Below are 20,300 nucleotides of genomic sequence, written 5' to 3'. Positions count from 1 at the left end.
GAATTTGGAAATCCAGATATTTTAATGTGAACATTCCCTAATTTTGAACAACTGGATCTATAGGCAGATGCATGTGGTTTAACAACTTATAATCGCAGTGTTCATAATGGGGTGGGGGTAGAAAAAATTCTAACATTTTAAACTATGAAGTAACCAAATTATGTGTGTCCTTTGGAAAAATACCTGTGTCATTTCTTGTCAAAGGTGGATTAAGGGAATAAATAAAAAATAGGTAATTCTACAGAAGTGAAAAAAAAAAAACAACCCAACAGTGAATTCTTTTTCTTTGTCCCTTTTCACCTTAGAACACCTCTCAATCACAGCTAGAGTAGCAAGACTGGAACAGTGAGGTCTGAATGGGAGGAAGAGAACCTTCTCTGAACATGAAAGATTCTCAGAAAAAGGGCTGTTGGATGCTAGGGCTGACAGTCCCTCAGATTCTCAACAAAATTAAAACTAATAGATAATTATTAATTAATTATAGGAAACAAAACAAGTGTATGATAATTATAAAGATTTTTTGAGAATGTACATCAGTTTTCCCTGTGTCCCTTCTACAGTTGAGGACCTACCTTAAGGAAATAGGCAGGGAAACTGTTTTTAAAATGCATCTGGAGCCCTGGCTGGTGTGGTTCAGTTGTTTGGGGATCATCCCACAAACCGAAAGCTCACTGGTGCAATTCCTGTTCAGGGCAGATGCCTGGGTTGTGGTTCTGTCCCTGGTTGGGGCACACAGGAGAGGCAACTGTCCTGTATTTCTCTCTCTCATCAATGTTTCTCTCCCCCTCTCTCTCCCTCCCTTCTCCTTTCTCTAAAAATAAGTATCTTGAATTTTTCCTTTCCAATATTTTGTACATTTAAAAATATAATAATTTATAATTATTAACAGCAAATTTTGAGTTTGCAGAATCACTGATTCTAATATTTTAGCCTAATCTGCTTTTATGGTTACCCATTTGTAATGAATGCATGCAACAAAGAAAAGCATTTTCAGAAGTGTAAAAGTTGCTTTATAGGTGGATTTCAGGAAAGCCAGTTTATTTTAGTGGCTTACAGATTTCTAAACATTTTTTTGAGCCAGGACTGTCCCCCGCTTTTTGGTAACTTCACTGCACTGCAGATTTGGGGCACTCTGACCTCCTAAGTGCCGTCAACTGACTGACAATATGTCCCATCTTCTAATTTTTTCATCATGCTGTGTATTTGAGTTGGTTCTCCACACGCTAATCATAACGGACTTTTCAAAAGGCAAATATCGTTTCCTAGGGCTTTCAGGACAAAGACAAAGCTCCTTATGTGACGGCTTCCACGGTGTGAACTAGCTTGGCTCCCGCCTGCGGACCTAGCCCCATGGCTGTGTCCCAGAGTCACACCAGCTCCTGAAGCCATGGTAGGAAAACCGGCATTCCCGACCTAGAGGGAAGAGCCTACCCTCCATACCATCTAGAACAAAACAGATTCACAAGAGATTTTCGGAGTTTATTTAGAATTTAGTTGGTTCATTCCCACTTTAAGATTCCTATCTCTTTTGTTTACTTCAAAGATTTAATTGTTTTTAACAATTTTGATTGAGGTAAGTTGTGTGTGTGATTTTTTAAAAATTTTGACTTCACGATACATAAATTGCTACATTGTTTATTTCTTATACAGAGCAGGGATGCCAGCAAGGCACCCATTAGACAAGCAGTCTAAGCTGGTGTGAAATTAGACATGACTGGAAGTGGCATAAACACAACACACCTACTAGACAGCTTCATGCATGATATGAAATGCATGTTCAAACTGCTAAGTAAAACAATAGAAGGTATTCATGTAGTCAGTCTCTGAAGTCCTAAGATACAGTTGAAGAGTTCTGTGGACTGTAACCTGAATTACCTCATCTAAAAAACATTATGCCACTACCCTGCAATGTACCAGTACCACATCCCTTGGACCACACACACATAAATACATTGAGTACTTACATTTAAATCATCTAGCAATTCTCAGACATTTTTAATGTCAGAAGGAACTCTTTTCCTCTAACACTCAGTCCCTGAAAACAAGGCTCTTGTTATAAAATCTGTAAATGTTCCCCTTTAAGAAATGGCATGTATATTCATTATTGATTTATTCAAGTGACCTCAATATCTCCAAAGCATTTAGTAACAGCTCATTTTAAAATAATTAATTTTCTATTTTCCATATGGTGAGAGTGACTTTTCGTGACACAGTATTCTATATCCACAGTGCTCTGGAACACTAGTGCCCACAATTCGTGCTATCGAATATCATGAAACAGTTCCCCAGTCACGCTCCTTTCACAGTCTCGTCCCGCCCATGTGCCTGTGCGCGGTTAAATGCAGGATGTGAGCCTATATGTTGAAGAGATGATGTCGTCATGGAAAAATTTGATCAGGTTTGCTTTTATGCTAGGGGGCAACATTCTGCTGCTTCTGAGAAATTATGTATATGAAAAAATGTGTGTGTGTCTGTACCTCCTAATTCAGAATTTGTTTTAATTTATTTTCACGCTTTCTGAGAGTTCAATTCAACAGGTTTTAGCTTTAATCTTATGCTGCGTGTGCCTTGAATGGAACTGTTATTTACTGCACCAAACACTAACTTCTAGTTTGAGATTTTAAAAGCAAAGAACTTCTGGACAGTTTTGAAGGAGGGTCTTTTATCAGCAGATTCACATAAACTTGTAATCTCTGAAACTTGGCAAATTTCCAAATGTCACCACCTGGTCTGCCTCTCCCCCCTCGCTCTGGAATGTGCAGACTCCTAGCAGAGCATTGGATAGGACTAGAAATACCCTCTCACATCTCAGCTAAAAGAGTTTATTAGAAGTAAACTCCAGTATGACATTAGAATTTGAGAAAATAACAGTTTGGTATAGCTTATTTAAAAGGATTGGCTTAAACAACAAAAAAAGAAAAGAAAAAGAAAGACCCATGGACATTGGTATGGTAATTTCCAGAAGGAAGTTAAAATATACTTAAAACCAGTGCAATAGGCCCATATATAAAGAATATAAACTGCCCCGGCTGGTGTAGCTCAGTGGATTGAGCGTGGGCCTGCGAACCAAAGGGTTGCCAGTTTGATTCCGAGTCAGGGAACATGCCTGGGATGCAGGCCAGGTCCCCAGTGAGGGGTGTGTGAGAGGCAACCACACATTTATGTTTCTCTCCCTCTCTTTCTCCTTCCCTTCCCTTCCCTTCCCCTCTCTCTAAAAATAAGTAAAATCTTTTTTAAAAAAAGAATATAAACCTACTGGGAACTGCTGTGTACAATACATTTTATAAAGCATCTATTATTTTTCATTGATATAACTTTTGATTAAGGAAGGAGATGAGATGTACTACACATAAAATTTTAATAAAATTACATGTATAAAAACATTTCAGTGTATACTTCATGTTTTAAGTTCTATTCCAAAGTCAACCACACAACAAAGTACTGCTTCAATCTGTGACTGCTGGGAATTAGTGTTTTCAAATCACTTTATAAGCCGGACTTCAAAATCTATGTATTAACACAGACATCCTATTTCTCCACCCTAAATGTCTTGAGTAGACTCTTTAAGTGTTTGTCACACCCTTTGTCACGACCAACACACATGCACATCAGCATCACAGTAATGAAATGATGAACTTACTGTACTCCATGGTCACTTTCATCTCCTCTTTGAGGTATCCATTGTTTAATCTAATAACGCATTTCTGGAAAGCCGATTGTAGCATTTATTGCTCATTGTTCCTTAAGCACTGAAGTGCTCTGATTCCCTCCTGCACTTTTACAGTATATTTTTACCTTGGTTGTTAAACAGTGTCTTGGTAGATGGCTAGTTAGGGGCTCTGAGAAGAAACAATAGTTCTTATAGTCCCATTGCTCTCACCAACTATTTTTATTGGACAAAAGAAGCAGTTATTGAGAAAAAGATGCAAAAATAACTCACAGTGATTCATTTTTATGGCTCCTTCAGTAATTGAAAGATACAACTCTTAATTACTGAAACAGTACCTCAATTCAGGTCAAAGATACCACTTGAGAATTTGTTATAAAAACGCCCTGCAATTATTTTTTTTCCTAATTCTCGATGGTGAGCAAAGTTATAAAACCACAGTTATTCACCTGATTCTTATTTTAATGGGACCACAGGAAAAACTATAAATAGGCCTTAAAAATAATCCTCAAGTTGAATAAAACATTTAGATATTAATATGCTCACATTGCCATTATTTTTATCTTTAGATAATGCTCTGAACTCAAGTAATAATACATCACATGACTATATAATAATATCTATAATCAATTAAATGGTCAACCTCCCCCAGACTTCTCTCACTAAGTAGACCACCAGGGCTGGTTACATCTGCCACGCTCTTATCAGCACTTTTGATATCCTCAGATTTTTCTTCTTCTCAACACCCCTAAAATTCTCCAATCCTCTGCTTTCTCCACTACTTAAAAGTCAACTTTGTGTCCTGGCTAGTGTAGCTCAGTGGATTGAGCACAGGCTGCAAATCAAAGGGTCACTGGTTTGATTCCTGGGCACATGCCTGGGTTGCAGGCCAGGTTCCCAGTGGAGGGTGTGTGAGAGGCAACCACACATGGATGTTTTTCTCCTTCTCTTTCTCCCTCCCTTCTAAAAATAAATAAGTAAAATTAAAAAAAAAACACTAAAAAACAGTTAACTTTGTTCTTTTGTTATTTTGACCATCAAAGACTTCTGAGTGAAGCAAAACCAGAAAAGAGAAGAATTTCAAACTTGGTGAGAATAAAAGTCTTCAGGCCTAAAAACTAAAGATTGCTAAAACCCACCAGTAACAACATCTTAGATCTACAAGTATGTGGCTACATTGGGCCATCCATTCATTAACTCACCTATTGAGCACCTAGATGCTATGACAGACCTATATATGTATGAAAGCATAAACTATGTCCTCAAGTATCTTACAGTCCAGTAAAGGGCTGAAGACAAGTAATCAGCCTAGTCTAACAGTATGGTGCAGGTGCTCTGACGGATGAGGGAACCATAACTATGGACAGGATCATAAAAGACATCCCTCCTCTTCCAGGATCCCTTTTCCCTTCCTTTGGAAAATAAACCCTCTCTCATTTTTTTCTAGTCTGAGCAAATGTCAACCAAGGTGAGGCCATAGTCTGGTCAGAGTTGGCTATTTATCACACTAATCAGACTCTCTATTGCTAAAATTTGAATGTTGAGATGAATATAAAATCAATTTAATAGCTTAATGTGAATGGGCACCCATATGCTGTAGGTACTACTCAGTGCTTATGTATATCAATTTATTTAGTCTTCATAACATCTTGATAATGTAGGTACTATTACTATCTACATATTGCAAATGAAGAAATTAAGGCACACAAAAGTTAAGTAATTTTTCCAAGGTAATAAATGGAGTCAAGATTCAGACCAGGAGGTCTGGCTGCTGAGTCTACACTATTAACTATTTCTGTTTAGCTGTGCCTTCTAAACAGTGTTTAAAATAATGGTTTCTGACAATAGTACTCTGAAGTGACTGCCCTTGTATCCGTGCTTTATAACCTTTAGGAATTATATAAATTCTAGGCCCTCTAAGGCCTTTGATGTTATTTTAGTACCAGAGACTTACGTTCAGGCATCAGCCCTCAGAAAAATACTATTTAGAATTGTTGTCCAGGCTGAAAAGGGAAAAAAGTGTGGGATGGATAACTAGCAGCCTGTGTTTCATGCGGGGGTTAAAGAATAAACTATTTCTGGGGAGTTTTAAGCTCATACAGTTTGAGGGTCCTTTGATGAAAAAGAATACAGGATTATGAATATAAATTTAGGCATTTATTTAGGATAACAACAGAAGGCAAAACAAATTGATAACTTTTAAAAGATGATAAACACTAGAACCAGCATAAAGTATAGAAAAATAGCACAATATTTTTCTTAATTTACTGCCTGACAGGACCCTATTTTGGTTTTCCTTATAGATTTTGTCTTTACACTTTTTAATTGCCTCATCATAAACAATGACTTAGAAATATTTTCACAGGGAGAATAGAAAGATTACCCAATTTTTATTTTAGCATGATGACTCAAAACAAGTGTTTTTGACATTTTCATAAATTTTGCAATTTACAAAAGTTCTATTGTCAAATTTGGAGAAATCTGTCAAGTTTTTTTTATATGTGAGCCTTTGAGTATGGAAGAATTTTCCACAGAATAGCTGTGGTATAAGGAATTCAAATAATATAATTTGCATTTGGTACTGGTTTCTTTCCTTTCTTCACTGTTGTCCCCTGAGCTTTTGCTGTTTTCAAACAGGAAAGAGCTAAAATTCTCATCTTAGAGGAGGGCCAGAGACATGAAGAGGACAGGTAAGCTGGGAGGTGAAACAGCAAGCCCTTCCTCAGGAAGTAGGGAAGCACAGGGTGGATTCCCCCATCCCTGGTATTCTCCTGGACCCGGCTAAGAAAAGGGTATCAGTTAACCTGGACACTCCTGAAACCATTGCTGTCCCGAAAATGTCAGCTTGCCATAGCCACAGCTGACAGCCTCTCCCAGGCACCCAAACACAGCAGCCTGGGTCAGGATGAATTTAGAGACATCTCACTGCAGGACTCCTGGCAGAACAGGAATTCCAGCCTCAACACACATTTAAATATTTGAGTGCTATGAAGCATACTATGGCGGGGGTTTTTCTGTTTATGTAGTAGACTTTGAGGTTGTTAGTCTGGAAAGAACAGCATGTAGTTTTAGATTTGGCAGAACTGATGTACTCTAAATGCACCGAAATTCAGTGTGCTAGCATGGACAGCCACAGGTGATCCTGCAAAGTCTGGTGGATTTGCTAATGTGAACATATGTGTGAATCTAGCCCATGCTACATGACACTAAAAGGCCAGAAGTCATGTGGTACAATAGAGAGAAAGGAATTTAGAACTCAGAGAAGACATACTGTATGCAATTTATAATGTACATCTCATCTAAGCATGTTTCTGACTGTGTCACACAGTGGGGCCCAAAGGGGCTCTATTTTTCACTTAAATGTGAAGAACAGGTTGGTAAGAAAAGTTCCAGAACTTTTAAATGTGACTTTTCTCGCTAGATTGAGAATGCTGGTGACAGAAGCTCGCTCATAGGAATGAGAATAGAGATTCTCCGGGTGGCAGAAATACACGGTGGCACTTAACTTCCACAGGCAAGATGGATGTGGCCGGTGGAGCACAAAGCAGGCTGATCAAGTCTCCTAGAATGTCTGTCCCACAGGAGCTCTGACTGATTTATTAATCACAGGGCCTCTGGGTGTATATTGAAAGGCAACTCCCTAAGTTCTTGACTCGTGTAACAAAAACAGCAACAACAAAATAAGAGAATCTTTCTGACGGCTCAGTTCCCGGACTAGAGCTGGTTGGTAGGCTCAGGACCCACTAAATGAAGAGAGTCACAAGCTCAAGTCTTTACTGTGCAGCTTCCTACTAACCTCAAAAGGACCAGAGCTGAACACAATGCATTAGCGAGAGAAAAATGCTTTGTGGGGATGAGGTGATGGATGGATTTTTAACCTAGGTCCACCTCACACTATGACTACTCTGCCTTTGAACCCACCAGATGTTATTTTTATATTTTTTCCTGAATGACTAATTGTCATGGATATGAGAACAGCAACTGTCAGAATTTTTATTGCTTGACATATGGAATAATGTTTTATTTGGCAGAAGGACAAAATAAAACACTAGAACTTTGAAAACATCATAGATTCATGCTACTATCAATGATCCAAACATTGCAAGGAAGTTAATTTCCATCACCTCTCTGCTCAACATAAGCCAATAGAAAAGATGGATGGGATGTGGAGAACAGCAAAAAATTAAAATGAAGTGACAGCTTCATCAGAGTTGCTATTCCAGAAGAGGCCTTTTCACCGAGGTACCGTTTTTTTGCCATGTATAATGCACACCCGTTTTTGGCCCAAACTCTCAGGAAAAAATATTTTGTTTTAATTTTTTAACTCAACTATTTATTTATTTATATTTTAAAACAAAACCGATTATCATGTTCCAGATTTTGCATACAGATATCATTATGCTTTCTAGAGTTATGCTTTTAATGCATAAGTATACATAAAAGAATGAAAAACATTACTATAGGTGTGGAATTAGTACTGCCCATGTATAACAGGCATCCTTATTTTTCCCTCAGAAATTTGGGCAAAGACATGTATATTATACATGACAAAATACAATATATTAGTAAATATTTTGATGCTTGGAATGCATCCATCCATCTGGAAAATGCAATTTTCTTAATGCTCATCAAGAGAAAACTCAAGAAGCAGTTTGCATGTACTTAACAAAAATAACAGAGCTCTCTTACTGTCTTACATGTCACCTCCTGCTCTGTGACATAAGTGATAGAGACAATGGGCATTTCAACATCCCAGAAGACACTAAACTCTTCAGTACCATAGTATTTCTCTGATTTGATATTGAAGAGCAGGAACAGTAGACAAACTAGATGGGTCCATAACATGCATGCATTCCAGAGGGTAGAAGAATCCCATGAGAATCCAGGATGGGGCTTTTGTCAACTAAATGGAGTTTCTGGGCCAGAAACCCCATTTGAGTGGTTGAGTAGGAGCTATGTAGGAACACTGCCTTCTTTGTAAAGGACATCATGAAAATCTTCCTCACTTGCTGTTGTTTGAGGGAGGCTGAATCTCCATCTTGGGATACCAGCGACCATGAAACTGGAGCTGTTGTTAATCATGAACTAAGTGCTAAATAATTAATTTGCCCATATTTTTAGTTGTGTCCAGCAATACACTGTTGTTGAGTAGAAGGGTTGAATATAGATTAGTTCAGTTAGGCCTGAAGATCCAGGTAAATTCAGTAAGTGCATCATGCCCTCCCTGTTATACTTACTTTTTCACAGTGCTCTTTTTCTATCTTAGCCTGTTTACTCAGCTCATATCAAGTCCCATATTACTAGTTGACTACAGCTAGGAAAAAAAAGTCAAGCTTCTTTTCCTATTATTCTACATGATGCACTAACATTTATTACTATAGCACTGAGTTCAGTTAGGCATATCTCTTTAAGATGGTAGAATTCCCTGGCCAGGTAGCTCAGTTAGTTAGAGCATCATTCAAATACACCAAGGTTGTGGGTTCAATCCCTGGTGAGGGAATATACAAGAATCAATCAATGAGTGCATAAATAAGTGGAACAACAGAGCAATGTCTCTCTCGCTCATTCTCCAGGGTTTCTTTTTCTCTTTCTGTTCCTCCCTCCTTCCTGTCCGCTCTTCCTTCCTCTGTCTCTAAAATCAAGAAATAAATAATTCTTTTTTTAAAAAAAAAGATAGTATAGAACACTCCCAATGAGAAAAACATTTAGCTAGACATTTCCTTATCTCTGATCTAGAGATGAAAAATTGTCCAGGTAGTCAGGGAATTAGAAAATGGTGACAAGGGAATTTTAATTTTTTGCACTGAGAAATAATTTAATATATTTAAAACTGAAAGATATTTATACTTATTTATTTTAAATCCAGAGGAATTGAACTTTATCATGAACTTCTCTCTCTTTTTTGTTTTTCCCCTAAGTTCCCGGCAGCAAAATAACTCATCAAAAAAGATCATTTATTTCCATATAATTACACCTATATTCCCGCCATCTTATCCTAGTTCATTCTGTTGATTTAATCCTAGCATTATATTTGCATCTCAAAAACATGAATTTCTTGAGAAATACACAATTATTTTATTGTACAGTCAGATATGGATAACTCTAAATTAGTTGCAGCTGAGATCATTAAGAAAATTTTTATCACTTTACCATACTCTTTTAATCTGTCAGCGATATCAGCAATAAACACAAATTTCTAGATTCCTCTGAATTCAATCTTGACAAGATGTTCTTGGAACAAACATGCTATTGATTTTTGAAGGGAAAAACTAATCTTTATGTCTTTAATTTAATTCCTGGTTGGTACAGCATCCTGAGGTACTGTTATCTGACAGGTCAGAGAACAAGGTATTCTCGACGGGCAAAAGCACTACGGGCATTCTATCTCACTAGGATGTTCTTTCAGCCAAACAAGGGCCGGATTCTACATTTAGATGGTGAATGTCCAGTTCCTTCCTTGGAGCATAATGTGGCATTCTACTAGGTAACAGAACTATTTTCTCCCCCTTTCCCCTTCATGTGCTTCAAACCTGATCTAACTACCCAGGGCTCTTTGAAGTCAAAGGAAGCTCTGAACCCAGAGAAACTCTGATGTCTGGGGCAGAGTCTCTCAAGATAAACACGACAAGCAGAAAGGAACGTTAGGAGAAAAAGGGAGCGGTATCTTGCACCATGTCGACACCTTAGTGGTTGAGAGGATCTTGCACAAATATCAAGTTATGACTGGTAGAAAAAGAACAGAGTAAATACACGATATGAAGACATTCATACATTTGAACTCTCTGTAGACCAGGAAGTGAAAGTTGACATAGCAGTGTAACAACTGTTCTGTCTTGATGGGAGATGCCAACTCTGAGTCAGGTAATTAAGAGTCATAAGGCATAAAACCTAACATTGGACTTCTCCTTTGTTTTGGTCTTCTCATCCTGACAGGATATCAGAAAGATTAGTTTTGTTTAGATTTTTGCCTTTAATGATCCTCAGCCCCAGGAATATTAACATTTGTAACGCTAGTGAATTGATCATATTATGATATATAAAATAATTTAAATTTATTAAAATTAAATTGCTGCACACTAACTTAAATGCTTCTGCTCCATTACTGCTTAATTCTGTGGTATCAATACAATGTTTCCATGAAAAGGAAGAAAATTCAAAAGTTAAGATTAATACTTATAGCTAACAAACACAGGCTATATATTTTTTATTGACCTATTGATGCCTGGAAAGAAAAAAATTCATAGAATATAATTTATTCTCATTTAGGGTACTTTATCAAGCTAGAATGGAATATAACAGTCATGAATTTATAACTAAAATGTTAAATATGTTAGCTATCTCACATTTGTATTAAATACAAATTTTTCTTTCAAATATTAAAGAAGGCTTAAATCATTCTTAACACAGACATACTTCACACATACCAAGCATAACTTACTCACTGAAATGTGTTTACACAGCTGTAAACTCCCTAAATTAACCAGCAATCAAAAAACTAAAATTATTCCTATTAGAACAAGAACATGAGATTTACCCTGCTAAAAGAAAATAACTACGGGCTTCCTGTGATGTGAATTCAGATGGGATCAAGTCTGTTGTTGATTTTTTTAAAAAATTCTGTTTTGAACCAAAGTGTCCCAGGTTCGATTCCTAGCCAGGGTACATTCCTGGGTTGCAGGCCATAACCCCCAGCAACCGCACATTGATCTCTCTCTCTTTCTCTCTCTCTCTCTCCCTCCTTCCTCCCTTCCCTCCCTAAAAATAAATAAATAAATTCTTAAAAAAAAAAATTCTGTTTTAACATCTCCCTACACACAACATTTCACAAATTCAGAGAAGGTATTGACCAGCTCATCTATCTTCACCACTACTGTCCCTAAATTTCAAAATGCCAAGGAGAAAAAAATTACACACACAGAGATTTAATATTGTAACCTCCAGGTTACTTCTACTCTGTTCAAAAGCCTTATTTTTTTCTATGGGAAATACTCAGTGTAAAGCTACCTACCTGGGCTTTAGTGGATCTATTATTGATCTTGCGCAGATCACTTAGCCTGCATCTAACCAGTGGAGGAACCACGACGAATGCAGTGGGCCCCAAACTTTGCTGAACAACAGAGTCACCTGAGGAGCTTTTCAGACATCCCAGGTTGCTCCCTAGCCAGGGATCAGTAGATTTGAAAATACTCAGATGAGTCCAGTGTGCAGCAAATTTTGGAGCCACTAAATTAATTAGTACTTTCACAGAGCTGCTTTTAAGATTTAAAAATGAAGGGGCTTTTATATTACATAGTGCTTTACAAAGTGATATAAAATATTACCCATAAACTAAGTACACTGCTATAAAAAATGCAATGTTTTAGGAAGTTTAATCTTCTGTTTCGATGTCAGTTCAGTAACTATAAAGAAAGTATACGTAAATAATCAGTTTTAGTCTGTTTGCCAGAGCTGCAGAAAGTTTAACAGTTGTGTTTTACTTTTATTTTAAGCTGACTTCAACATTATTTTAACCTTATTTTTTATTACCTTTTTACCTTCTCTATTAAAAATTATGAAAAGTATTGTCTATCTATTTTTCTTAAAAATATATCAAACACCATACTTTTATTATGTTTTTACAATAAACAGAAATAAATCTTAGAACTAATATGCAGAAAAGAAACCTGAACTCTCTTAAAGAAAATAATTTGTCCCATGTCACATAATTCAACACTACTGCCTATTGAAACAAACAAAAAATTACACACTCCAGACATTTTGTTCCAATATTCTGCCATAATGATCTACTTGGAAACAAATACCTATTCAGTAAATCTCTCTTGGCTAGATTTTTTTCATTACCTGATGACATATATTATTTTCTCTGCTAAATTTTTAATCAGTACATCAGAATCAGCCACTTTATACACAGCACCTGTTTTGTATTAATACCATCAATTCCTATAAGCTTTTATGTAATTAGACTTACCAAAAAGATTATGTAATTTATATAATTAGAGGATAAATAGCGTGTTACCTAATTAAAAAGCACCCTCTTTGTTGTTAATAGAGACAGTAATACATTCATCCTCAATAAAATCCTGAAATTAAATTCAGTTCATAAGCAGCCACAAGTGTAATCCACCTCCCAGCAGTTACTCTGCCCACAGATCTTTTACCTTGGTGGGCTTACTAGCATCCATGCTCTCTTTGAATTTTTCCTGAACAGTTTCTGCAAGTTGACAGAGCAAGGCACCATTGTCCAGTTTCTCCATAAACGTTTCTGCCGTAATCTCCTTCCCTGAAATAACAAAAAGAAGCATTAGAAAAGTGTAACCATTCCCCAGCACAAATGTGACATTCATGTCAACACAGTCAACATAGTTTTTACCATGAAAACTTCTACTCCAGATGAGTTGCATGTCTGGGACAGGAACTCGCCGGAAAGAATTGTTTCTTTGGAATTTTATGCTTTCCGTGGGTAGCAAGAATCTCAACAGTTTATATTTAATAATGAAGTTTGAACTGCATCAATGTTCTACTTCACATTAAAAGTGACAAAGGGATCTGGGTGGAAGAGTCCCACCATGCAGTAATCGAGCAGTCAGTGAAACTCAAAGAACCAGCTTCACCCACAACTGCACAATTCAGTGTCTGAGGTTTGTTCAGTTCTCATCCTCAGGGACCCATTCGATTACTTCAGCCTGCAAGCCAAGAGCATGAAGCAGAACTGGTACTGCGTGTTATGCCTGTGTCTTTGGTAAGAAGAACGCCATCCCTCTGTGCTTTAATTTGAAATAGAGCCACAGTATATGAAAAATCAACCACTGCCAGCGAGTTTAATAGCATGGCCAGTGCTTACAGCCACATGTCCAAATTCCATTGAATGTGTTTTCCTGATTAAGATAATAGAAGTAAACTCAATGCCATTGATAAATGCTCTGTAAGAAAACACTCTCTCTCTAGCCATCCCCTTCCTGCTGCGGTCCTTGAACTGTGGAATTATCAGATTCAGACCTCTGCTTTTTTCTCTCCCCTCACAACCACTCACAGCTTCCTCTGCTGCTCTTATGAACAAGATCCACAATTGTTCATCCCTGACATTTAACTGCTTAAACATTATTTTTCTTCTTTCTCATGTGCTCCCAAAGCATATTTTCTTTCTTCTTTTTCTCTTTTATAACAGCTTTATTGTGATATAATTCACATACCTTACAATTCATTCATTCAAAGTGAAAAATTCAATGGCTTTTAGTACACTGTAGCCCCAGAGTTGTGCATTCAACACCACAACCAACTTTTGAACAATTTTATAACACCCTAAGAAACCCTGTACCTTTTAACTGTCACTCCTGATGGCCCCATTCCACCAGCCCCTATAAAACCACTACTTACATGCTCCCCCAAACTCATCCCCCCAAAGCTCTCTTCTGCTCCTGGTTCTGTAACTAAGTTTCACAGTATTTTCTTTTCCTGTCGTACTTTCCTGTAACTTATTAGTGACAAATCCTGTAGATTCATGCTTCTACTGTTCTTTTTTTAAGTTTTTACTTATCTATTTTTAGGCAGAGGGGAAGGGAGGGAGAAAGAAAGGGAGAGAAACATCAATGTGTGGTTGCCTCTCATGCCCCCTCACCTGGGGACCTGGTTTGCAACCCAGGCATGTGCCCTGACTGGGAATCAAACCTGCGACCCTTTGGTTTTCAGGTTGGTACCCAATCCACTAAGCCACACCAGCCAGGGCATGTTTCTTATACCATAATCTTAATAAAAAATTTCCTGATCTGATACCTAAACCTCTAGCAATAAGACCCATGGCTATTCCTGGAATCTTCAACTTTTTGTCCAATACATATCATACTCATTGCTAAAACTATTATTGCTAACTACCACCCTCACTGGGTCATTCTTCACCTTTAGGAATAGTCCCTAATCTTCTTCTCTACTTAAAAGATGACTTGTATCTATTTTAACCCAATACCCAAATGTCTCCCTAAATCCGCTAATCTAACTTTCTATTCTAACATCCTCACACCCTGCTTCTTGGTCTGCACCCTGCCTTCACGGTCCGTTAGTAGACCTTCCCACTCCTACCCATCAGGCCTTTGTTCCGGGCATAGGGCCTGCCTGCAGTGTCTTACCTTCTATCTGTCTGGCCAAGTGCCAGCTATCCTTTAACCAGAAATCCTGAAAAAGATTTTCCCAGTGCACACTGATCTCTTTTCTGTATGGTTATAATCATCGATATCACTCACATTGGCATTACCAAACTGCTGTAGCTAGTAACATGTTTAGTATAAAGTTCTTGTCCCTCAATGCCCTATAACCCTCTGGAGGCGTATTTGTGCGCATGTTTGCCTATGAAGGTAAGCATGATGTTATTCACATAGTAGGACCTAGTTAATGTGTTCAGAGAGCATGTGAATTAACAAATGAAGACATAAACTGCTGGAAAACTTTGAGGAAATATTGGGTATTTTTTTTTGTGAAAAGTGGTTTAGACTCTCATCAGATTAATTTTTTTCTTAAATGCATGAGCTCAAATCCCTGAACAGTTAAACATAACCCAAAAGGAACAATAGACAAACTACTGGCTTAAAGGGAAACACACAATACCTAATACATTTGGGTTTCAAGAAACATCCGTTTGAAAAAAAAATTTTTCTGTTTTGGGGGAAGGGTAGGCAAAAACAGAAAAGAGAATTACTCTTTTTTTAATGTTCTTTTTTTTCCTTACTGGATAGTTCACATTTCAGCCCCCAGTTAGGATAATGACTTCTGCAGGTGGCAAACATCAGTAGCTCTCAGTTCTCAGCACAGACACAGCCTATTCAGAACTATTATTTCAACACTGTATGCAGCTCAGCTCAGTTCAGGAATGAAGGTCATAGTCTCAAGATGCAAAGAGCCAGCACAACTGAATTTGTATCACACATTCACCATATTGGTGCGCATTTTCTAACATATGAAAGTTATTTTGCAGACAGGAATGAAGAATAAATATTAGGAATATTTTCAAAATTAACAATTAAATCTCAAGTTAAAAAGATAAACATTTAAAAATTGTTGAATGTATATATATATATACACATATATATAAAAATGTATATATATGTTAGTTTTAAGATTTTCCCTATTTACATAAGGTCTTCAGGTATTCTTATTTCATTAAGCTCCATGGCAATTTACGATTCGACTCATAATGTTAAGTGACAAGATAATTATAATATTTACAAGAATTTATAAATTATAAGAAGAAAATGTCTTTCATTTGAAAGTTGTTATCAATTTCCCAAAAGGTATGATTCTCACTTTTATGCATTGTATCTGAAATTTTTTAGTTGTCCTGATTTTCATGAACCCTTGAAGAAAGAATTTACATTGAACATCTGTATCTAATGAAAAATATATTAGGTGTCAGCTTTCAATTCTGTATATTTTATAGCTCCAAAAGGTGATTTTTTTTTTTTTTGGCTAAAACAGGCACCGTTACATACTTTATAGTTGAAGTGTGCTGCCTTAAATGAAGGAAAAATGCAAGACGGAGAAGTATTTTTAAAAACTTTCACATGTAATGTATTTTCCATCTGAAGATTAAGAATCATAAAATACACATTTTAAATGTACTATATAATTGTAAGAAATCAGGTATAATCCTTGTACGGTATAATAGATTATCTCATTCTTATTACATTAATATTACCAAAAGTATAAAAAAAAACAGAACATAAAGTTAGCTGAAATGAACTATCACATATCCATTAGAAGAGGCTTTGAGGAACTAATGACAATTTCTCAGGTAAGTATTATACAAAGTTAAACATCTTTGTTAGGCAGAGGCAGGTACTCATCTTGTGTAGCTGGTTTGAGATAGTAGCTTGTAAATACTTGAAGCAGTAGGATTCTTGTAACATAGAATCATTTCTTCTGCAGCCCCGTCCTTCCATGTTGGTATGTTTGGGGAAAGGCAGGGCAATAGACAGATAATTTAAATCTTCTTAAGTACTGACCCACACTGGGTTGTGCAGACTATTGACCTGAAGGTTAACCTAAAATAGCCTCGTCTAGGGGTATTGTCTTCACTTCCTGAGTTTGTAATTGTAGGCTTTGAACTTCACACCATCAGTTCAGCCATGACTGACAACCTGACAGTAGACACAGATTTTGGTTTAAAATTGTGTTTAGTCACTTCCTATTGAAATATTAGGGCACAAAGGTATGAAATAAGCATCTGTCAGGTAACTAAAAATCAACACACATGCTTGTACACATCAGTGGATTCCTCCCGGAAATATATGCTTGCCATAATTTCCATTAAGATTAAGTATCAACCTACAGTGTTTTACAATAGGGCCACCATGAGATAAAAGAAGCCCTTTAATCCTACACTTTGCTGAGGAAGAATGTTTTCCTGCCAGTAAGCTTGTAGTACTAAACTCAGATTCCTAAAGACATGATAGCATTTAATAATGCTATTTAAGATTTGAGTTCTTACTGCATGCCAGGCACTTTACATGTATTCCTGTTTTTAATATTCTCACAAAACTATGATGTTGGGTGCTCCCACTCTACCCATTTTATAGTTGACGAAATTGAGGCCCTAAGATTAAGTGACTTGCCTAAGGTCACACAGTGAATCCGGCTCTTTAAACCATGACAGCGAGGTTTAGAGTTTATGCTCTTAGTTACCCTGCTTGACTTCTTAAATAAGTATCTGCTGAATATATAAATGACTACTTTCCATTACAGTGCACTCTCCCTAATTCAGTTGTCTTTTCCTCTGCAGAAACTCCAAAGAAAGCCCTTCAGGCAAAAAGAAACAAACGAACAAAAACAAAAACAAAAACAAAAACAGCACAGAGGTAAAGATAATGACAGCAGTGCTGAAAAATGACTAGCAGTTCACCTTGGAAATTGGAGAATGCCTGAGAATGTCATTCGGGCACGTTCTGATAGGTGACCTGATTCACTGCAGAAGAAAACTGGCATATTTTATCTCCACAGCTGAACCAGATAGGATCAATCTCTATCTGAAACTCCACTGCACCTCTTAGTCTCAGTATGTTTCTCTAATTAGAGAATTCATCTGCTATCTTGACTTGAATTACTCAAGTGTTTTGAGACTGAAATTTGAAGGTCGTGAGGTAGAAAATGATTCATTCTATCCAGAAACCTTAGATCATCGTCTGTACCACAGTAATTCCCACTCTCTACCCTGTGTTTATATCAAGACAAGACAAAGCTGGTTCTGTTGGGAAAGGCAGGTAAAAAAAAAAAAAAATGGGCAGTAACTTTTCTGAAAGATGCCAGTTTGTGAACATGAACTTGATTCTTTAAACTTTTGAAGTAGCAAAAGATACCACCTTTTCTAAGGAATTTTTACTGACTATCAAGAACATAAGAGCTCAGCAGAATATGAATCTGGTAAAAGAGCTTTAAGAAAAAAGAAAAGAAAGCTGTTCGAAACTTGGTAGACAGCACCAACTCTAGTAAGTACACGGTTAACTTTTTAATGCTGAAAATAGGTTATTTTTATAAATAACAGATAAAAGAAAATTACTTATTGGTCATATTAAGCATATAACAACTGAATTTTTTTAGTGGAAAGCCAGAGAAAGGAAAAGTCACCATAGCATCAATTTTCATGATGCATTTCTAAATGGAAGCAAAATCAATTAAGCACAACTTGATTTGTAATATATCTTATGATTTACTCAAAGTCCCTGCAGGTATTCAAACACATATGCCTGTAACTAAAGATCTGCAATCTGTAAGAATAATGTCAATTTCTTTGCTACTTAAATATAGTTGTTTGAAAACATATTCCCATATGATTTCATATAGTGTTCTTAAACAAATATTAATTAAAGATAAAGGTAAATCATCATTTTCAAATGATTAATGCACACAAGTGAAATAAGCAATTTGAGAACATTTCAAAGCTAAGCCAATAACAATTTTCAGTAGTCCATCAATAATCATTAAATTTGTAGAATGTGCCTAATCTATTTGAATGGTGGGTTTTTGCTATAATCCAGGACTGTTAATTTAAAAATATGTTGTTTAGGGAGGAAAGTGGTGGGAGGGGAATGAAGACAACTGTACTTGCATGACATAAAAATAGCATAAATAAAAAATGTTGTTTACACAAAGTGATAATTAAGTTTTCCCCAAGATTTCTTTGTATAATATTTGATGTTGGAACATGTCCTAAGGACACAGATCAATAACAAATGGGAAACAGCTAGTTTATGAACAAAAATAACAAAACAGAAGGTCAAAAATAAAAATGGAATGTGTATGTTTAATATACATAGGGGACAATGGCCAAATATCTGCTTGATAGGGAAGAATGGAGGGAAATTCAGGATTCTTTTGCTGCCCTTTTCTTAATGTTGGTCATAAAACTGCTGCATGGTGCCAGCTGTTAAAAAACATAATACATGTACTACAAAAGTATTTTCAATTAGATCAGCTGGTATTTCCAAGGATATGTGAGTAGTCAGTAAATATTACATGATGTCCTTATGAATGACATCATTGGTGTGCTATCTCATAAAGAAATCCCAACAACCATAACTACTTACTCATCTTAGCTAACTTCTCACAGCATAGCTATCATTTTACACTTCTACACATAAATTTTAGATAGTCTGAAAATTTTCTATTGCTGCTCTAATTCTATGCATAAAAATCTAAAGTGGTATGTATTAGTGTTACTGATTAAGTTTCATATACCTGGAAATTACATTATACCTCCATATGTGACGTGAATGCAAATATTGACTATGAACCAATGAAACAATTTTCTTCTCCATCTAGTAATTTTTATCCACCCAAAACTTCTAAATCCAAACTGAGTGTTCTTTAAGTAACTACATCTTTCCATTTATTTTATATGAAGGAGCAGGAATATCTGAATTTAGACTATCATAACACTTCTTTGGAAAGACATAAAAAGAAAAATGTTACATTTTAATCAAATATTACTAAAAAGAAGTAGCAAACCTTTCCACAAGTAAGGTCCACATCATAGTGGTAAAAACTAATTAAAAGATTTAATGTAGAATATGAATTTTAACCTCACCAAAAAAAATCAGATACTTTATATAAAGACAGCATCCACTTTGGAACTACTTTCATGGTATCTCTAATGTTCAAGTAGATACAAAGCAAGAATTGAAAAAGAGCTACATCATACAAATTTGAAAATATTTCTGAGGTGATAAAATGGCCAGCAATAAAAAGTTTTAAAGTGCACTTTACTGACTTCATTTCTAAAATATATGGATTCTAAATGTACCTAATACATGTAACAAAAATATCTTCTAACACAGCCATTCACTCCGTCTCCCCTCTATATCACCATTCCAGTACGTAACATACTTTCTCATCTCCAAATGTTGTGCCACTTTTAAATAATGCCAAGTTACTGTTCTACTCTTTAAGTTATCATAAGGATATTCACTTGAAGTCTATTATCTATATCTACTTTTATGAATTTAAGTCAACACAAGGTGGTATTTTACAATATCTTGAAATTCTTTTGAGATTCCTTTTCTGAGAAAATCTCACAAGCCATCAGTTGCATTTATGTTACCAACTGCTAGCATTAAAAAAAATTAGTCTATTCTTTAAAAAAATTATTCATTTA

At 36.2% G+C, this 20,300-nt stretch overlaps 1 protein-coding gene across 7 annotated transcripts in view; it reads right to left on the bottom strand.

Moving 5' to 3' along the window:
• GAS2 (growth arrest specific 2) overlaps positions 1–20,300 on the bottom strand; it is a 115,078-nt gene that overhangs the window by 83,009 nt on the left and 11,769 nt on the right. For all 7 annotated transcript variants that reach the window (XM_036029149.1, XM_036029147.1, XM_036029148.1 and 4 more), the window contains exon 3: positions 12,826–12,947. In XM_036029149.1, coding sequence (XP_035885042.1) covers positions 12,826–12,947 — 122 coding nt within the window. The remainder of the gene's footprint in view (positions 1–12,825; positions 12,948–20,300) is intronic.

This window comes from Phyllostomus discolor, chromosome 6 (genome assembly GCF_004126475.2).
Source record: "Phyllostomus discolor isolate MPI-MPIP mPhyDis1 chromosome 6, mPhyDis1.pri.v3, whole genome shotgun sequence".
In the NCBI taxonomy this organism is placed as follows: domain Eukaryota; kingdom Metazoa; phylum Chordata; class Mammalia; order Chiroptera; family Phyllostomidae; genus Phyllostomus; species Phyllostomus discolor.
Note: the sequence above shows the minus strand (reverse complement) of the source record. Positions and strands in the feature narration are given on the sequence as shown.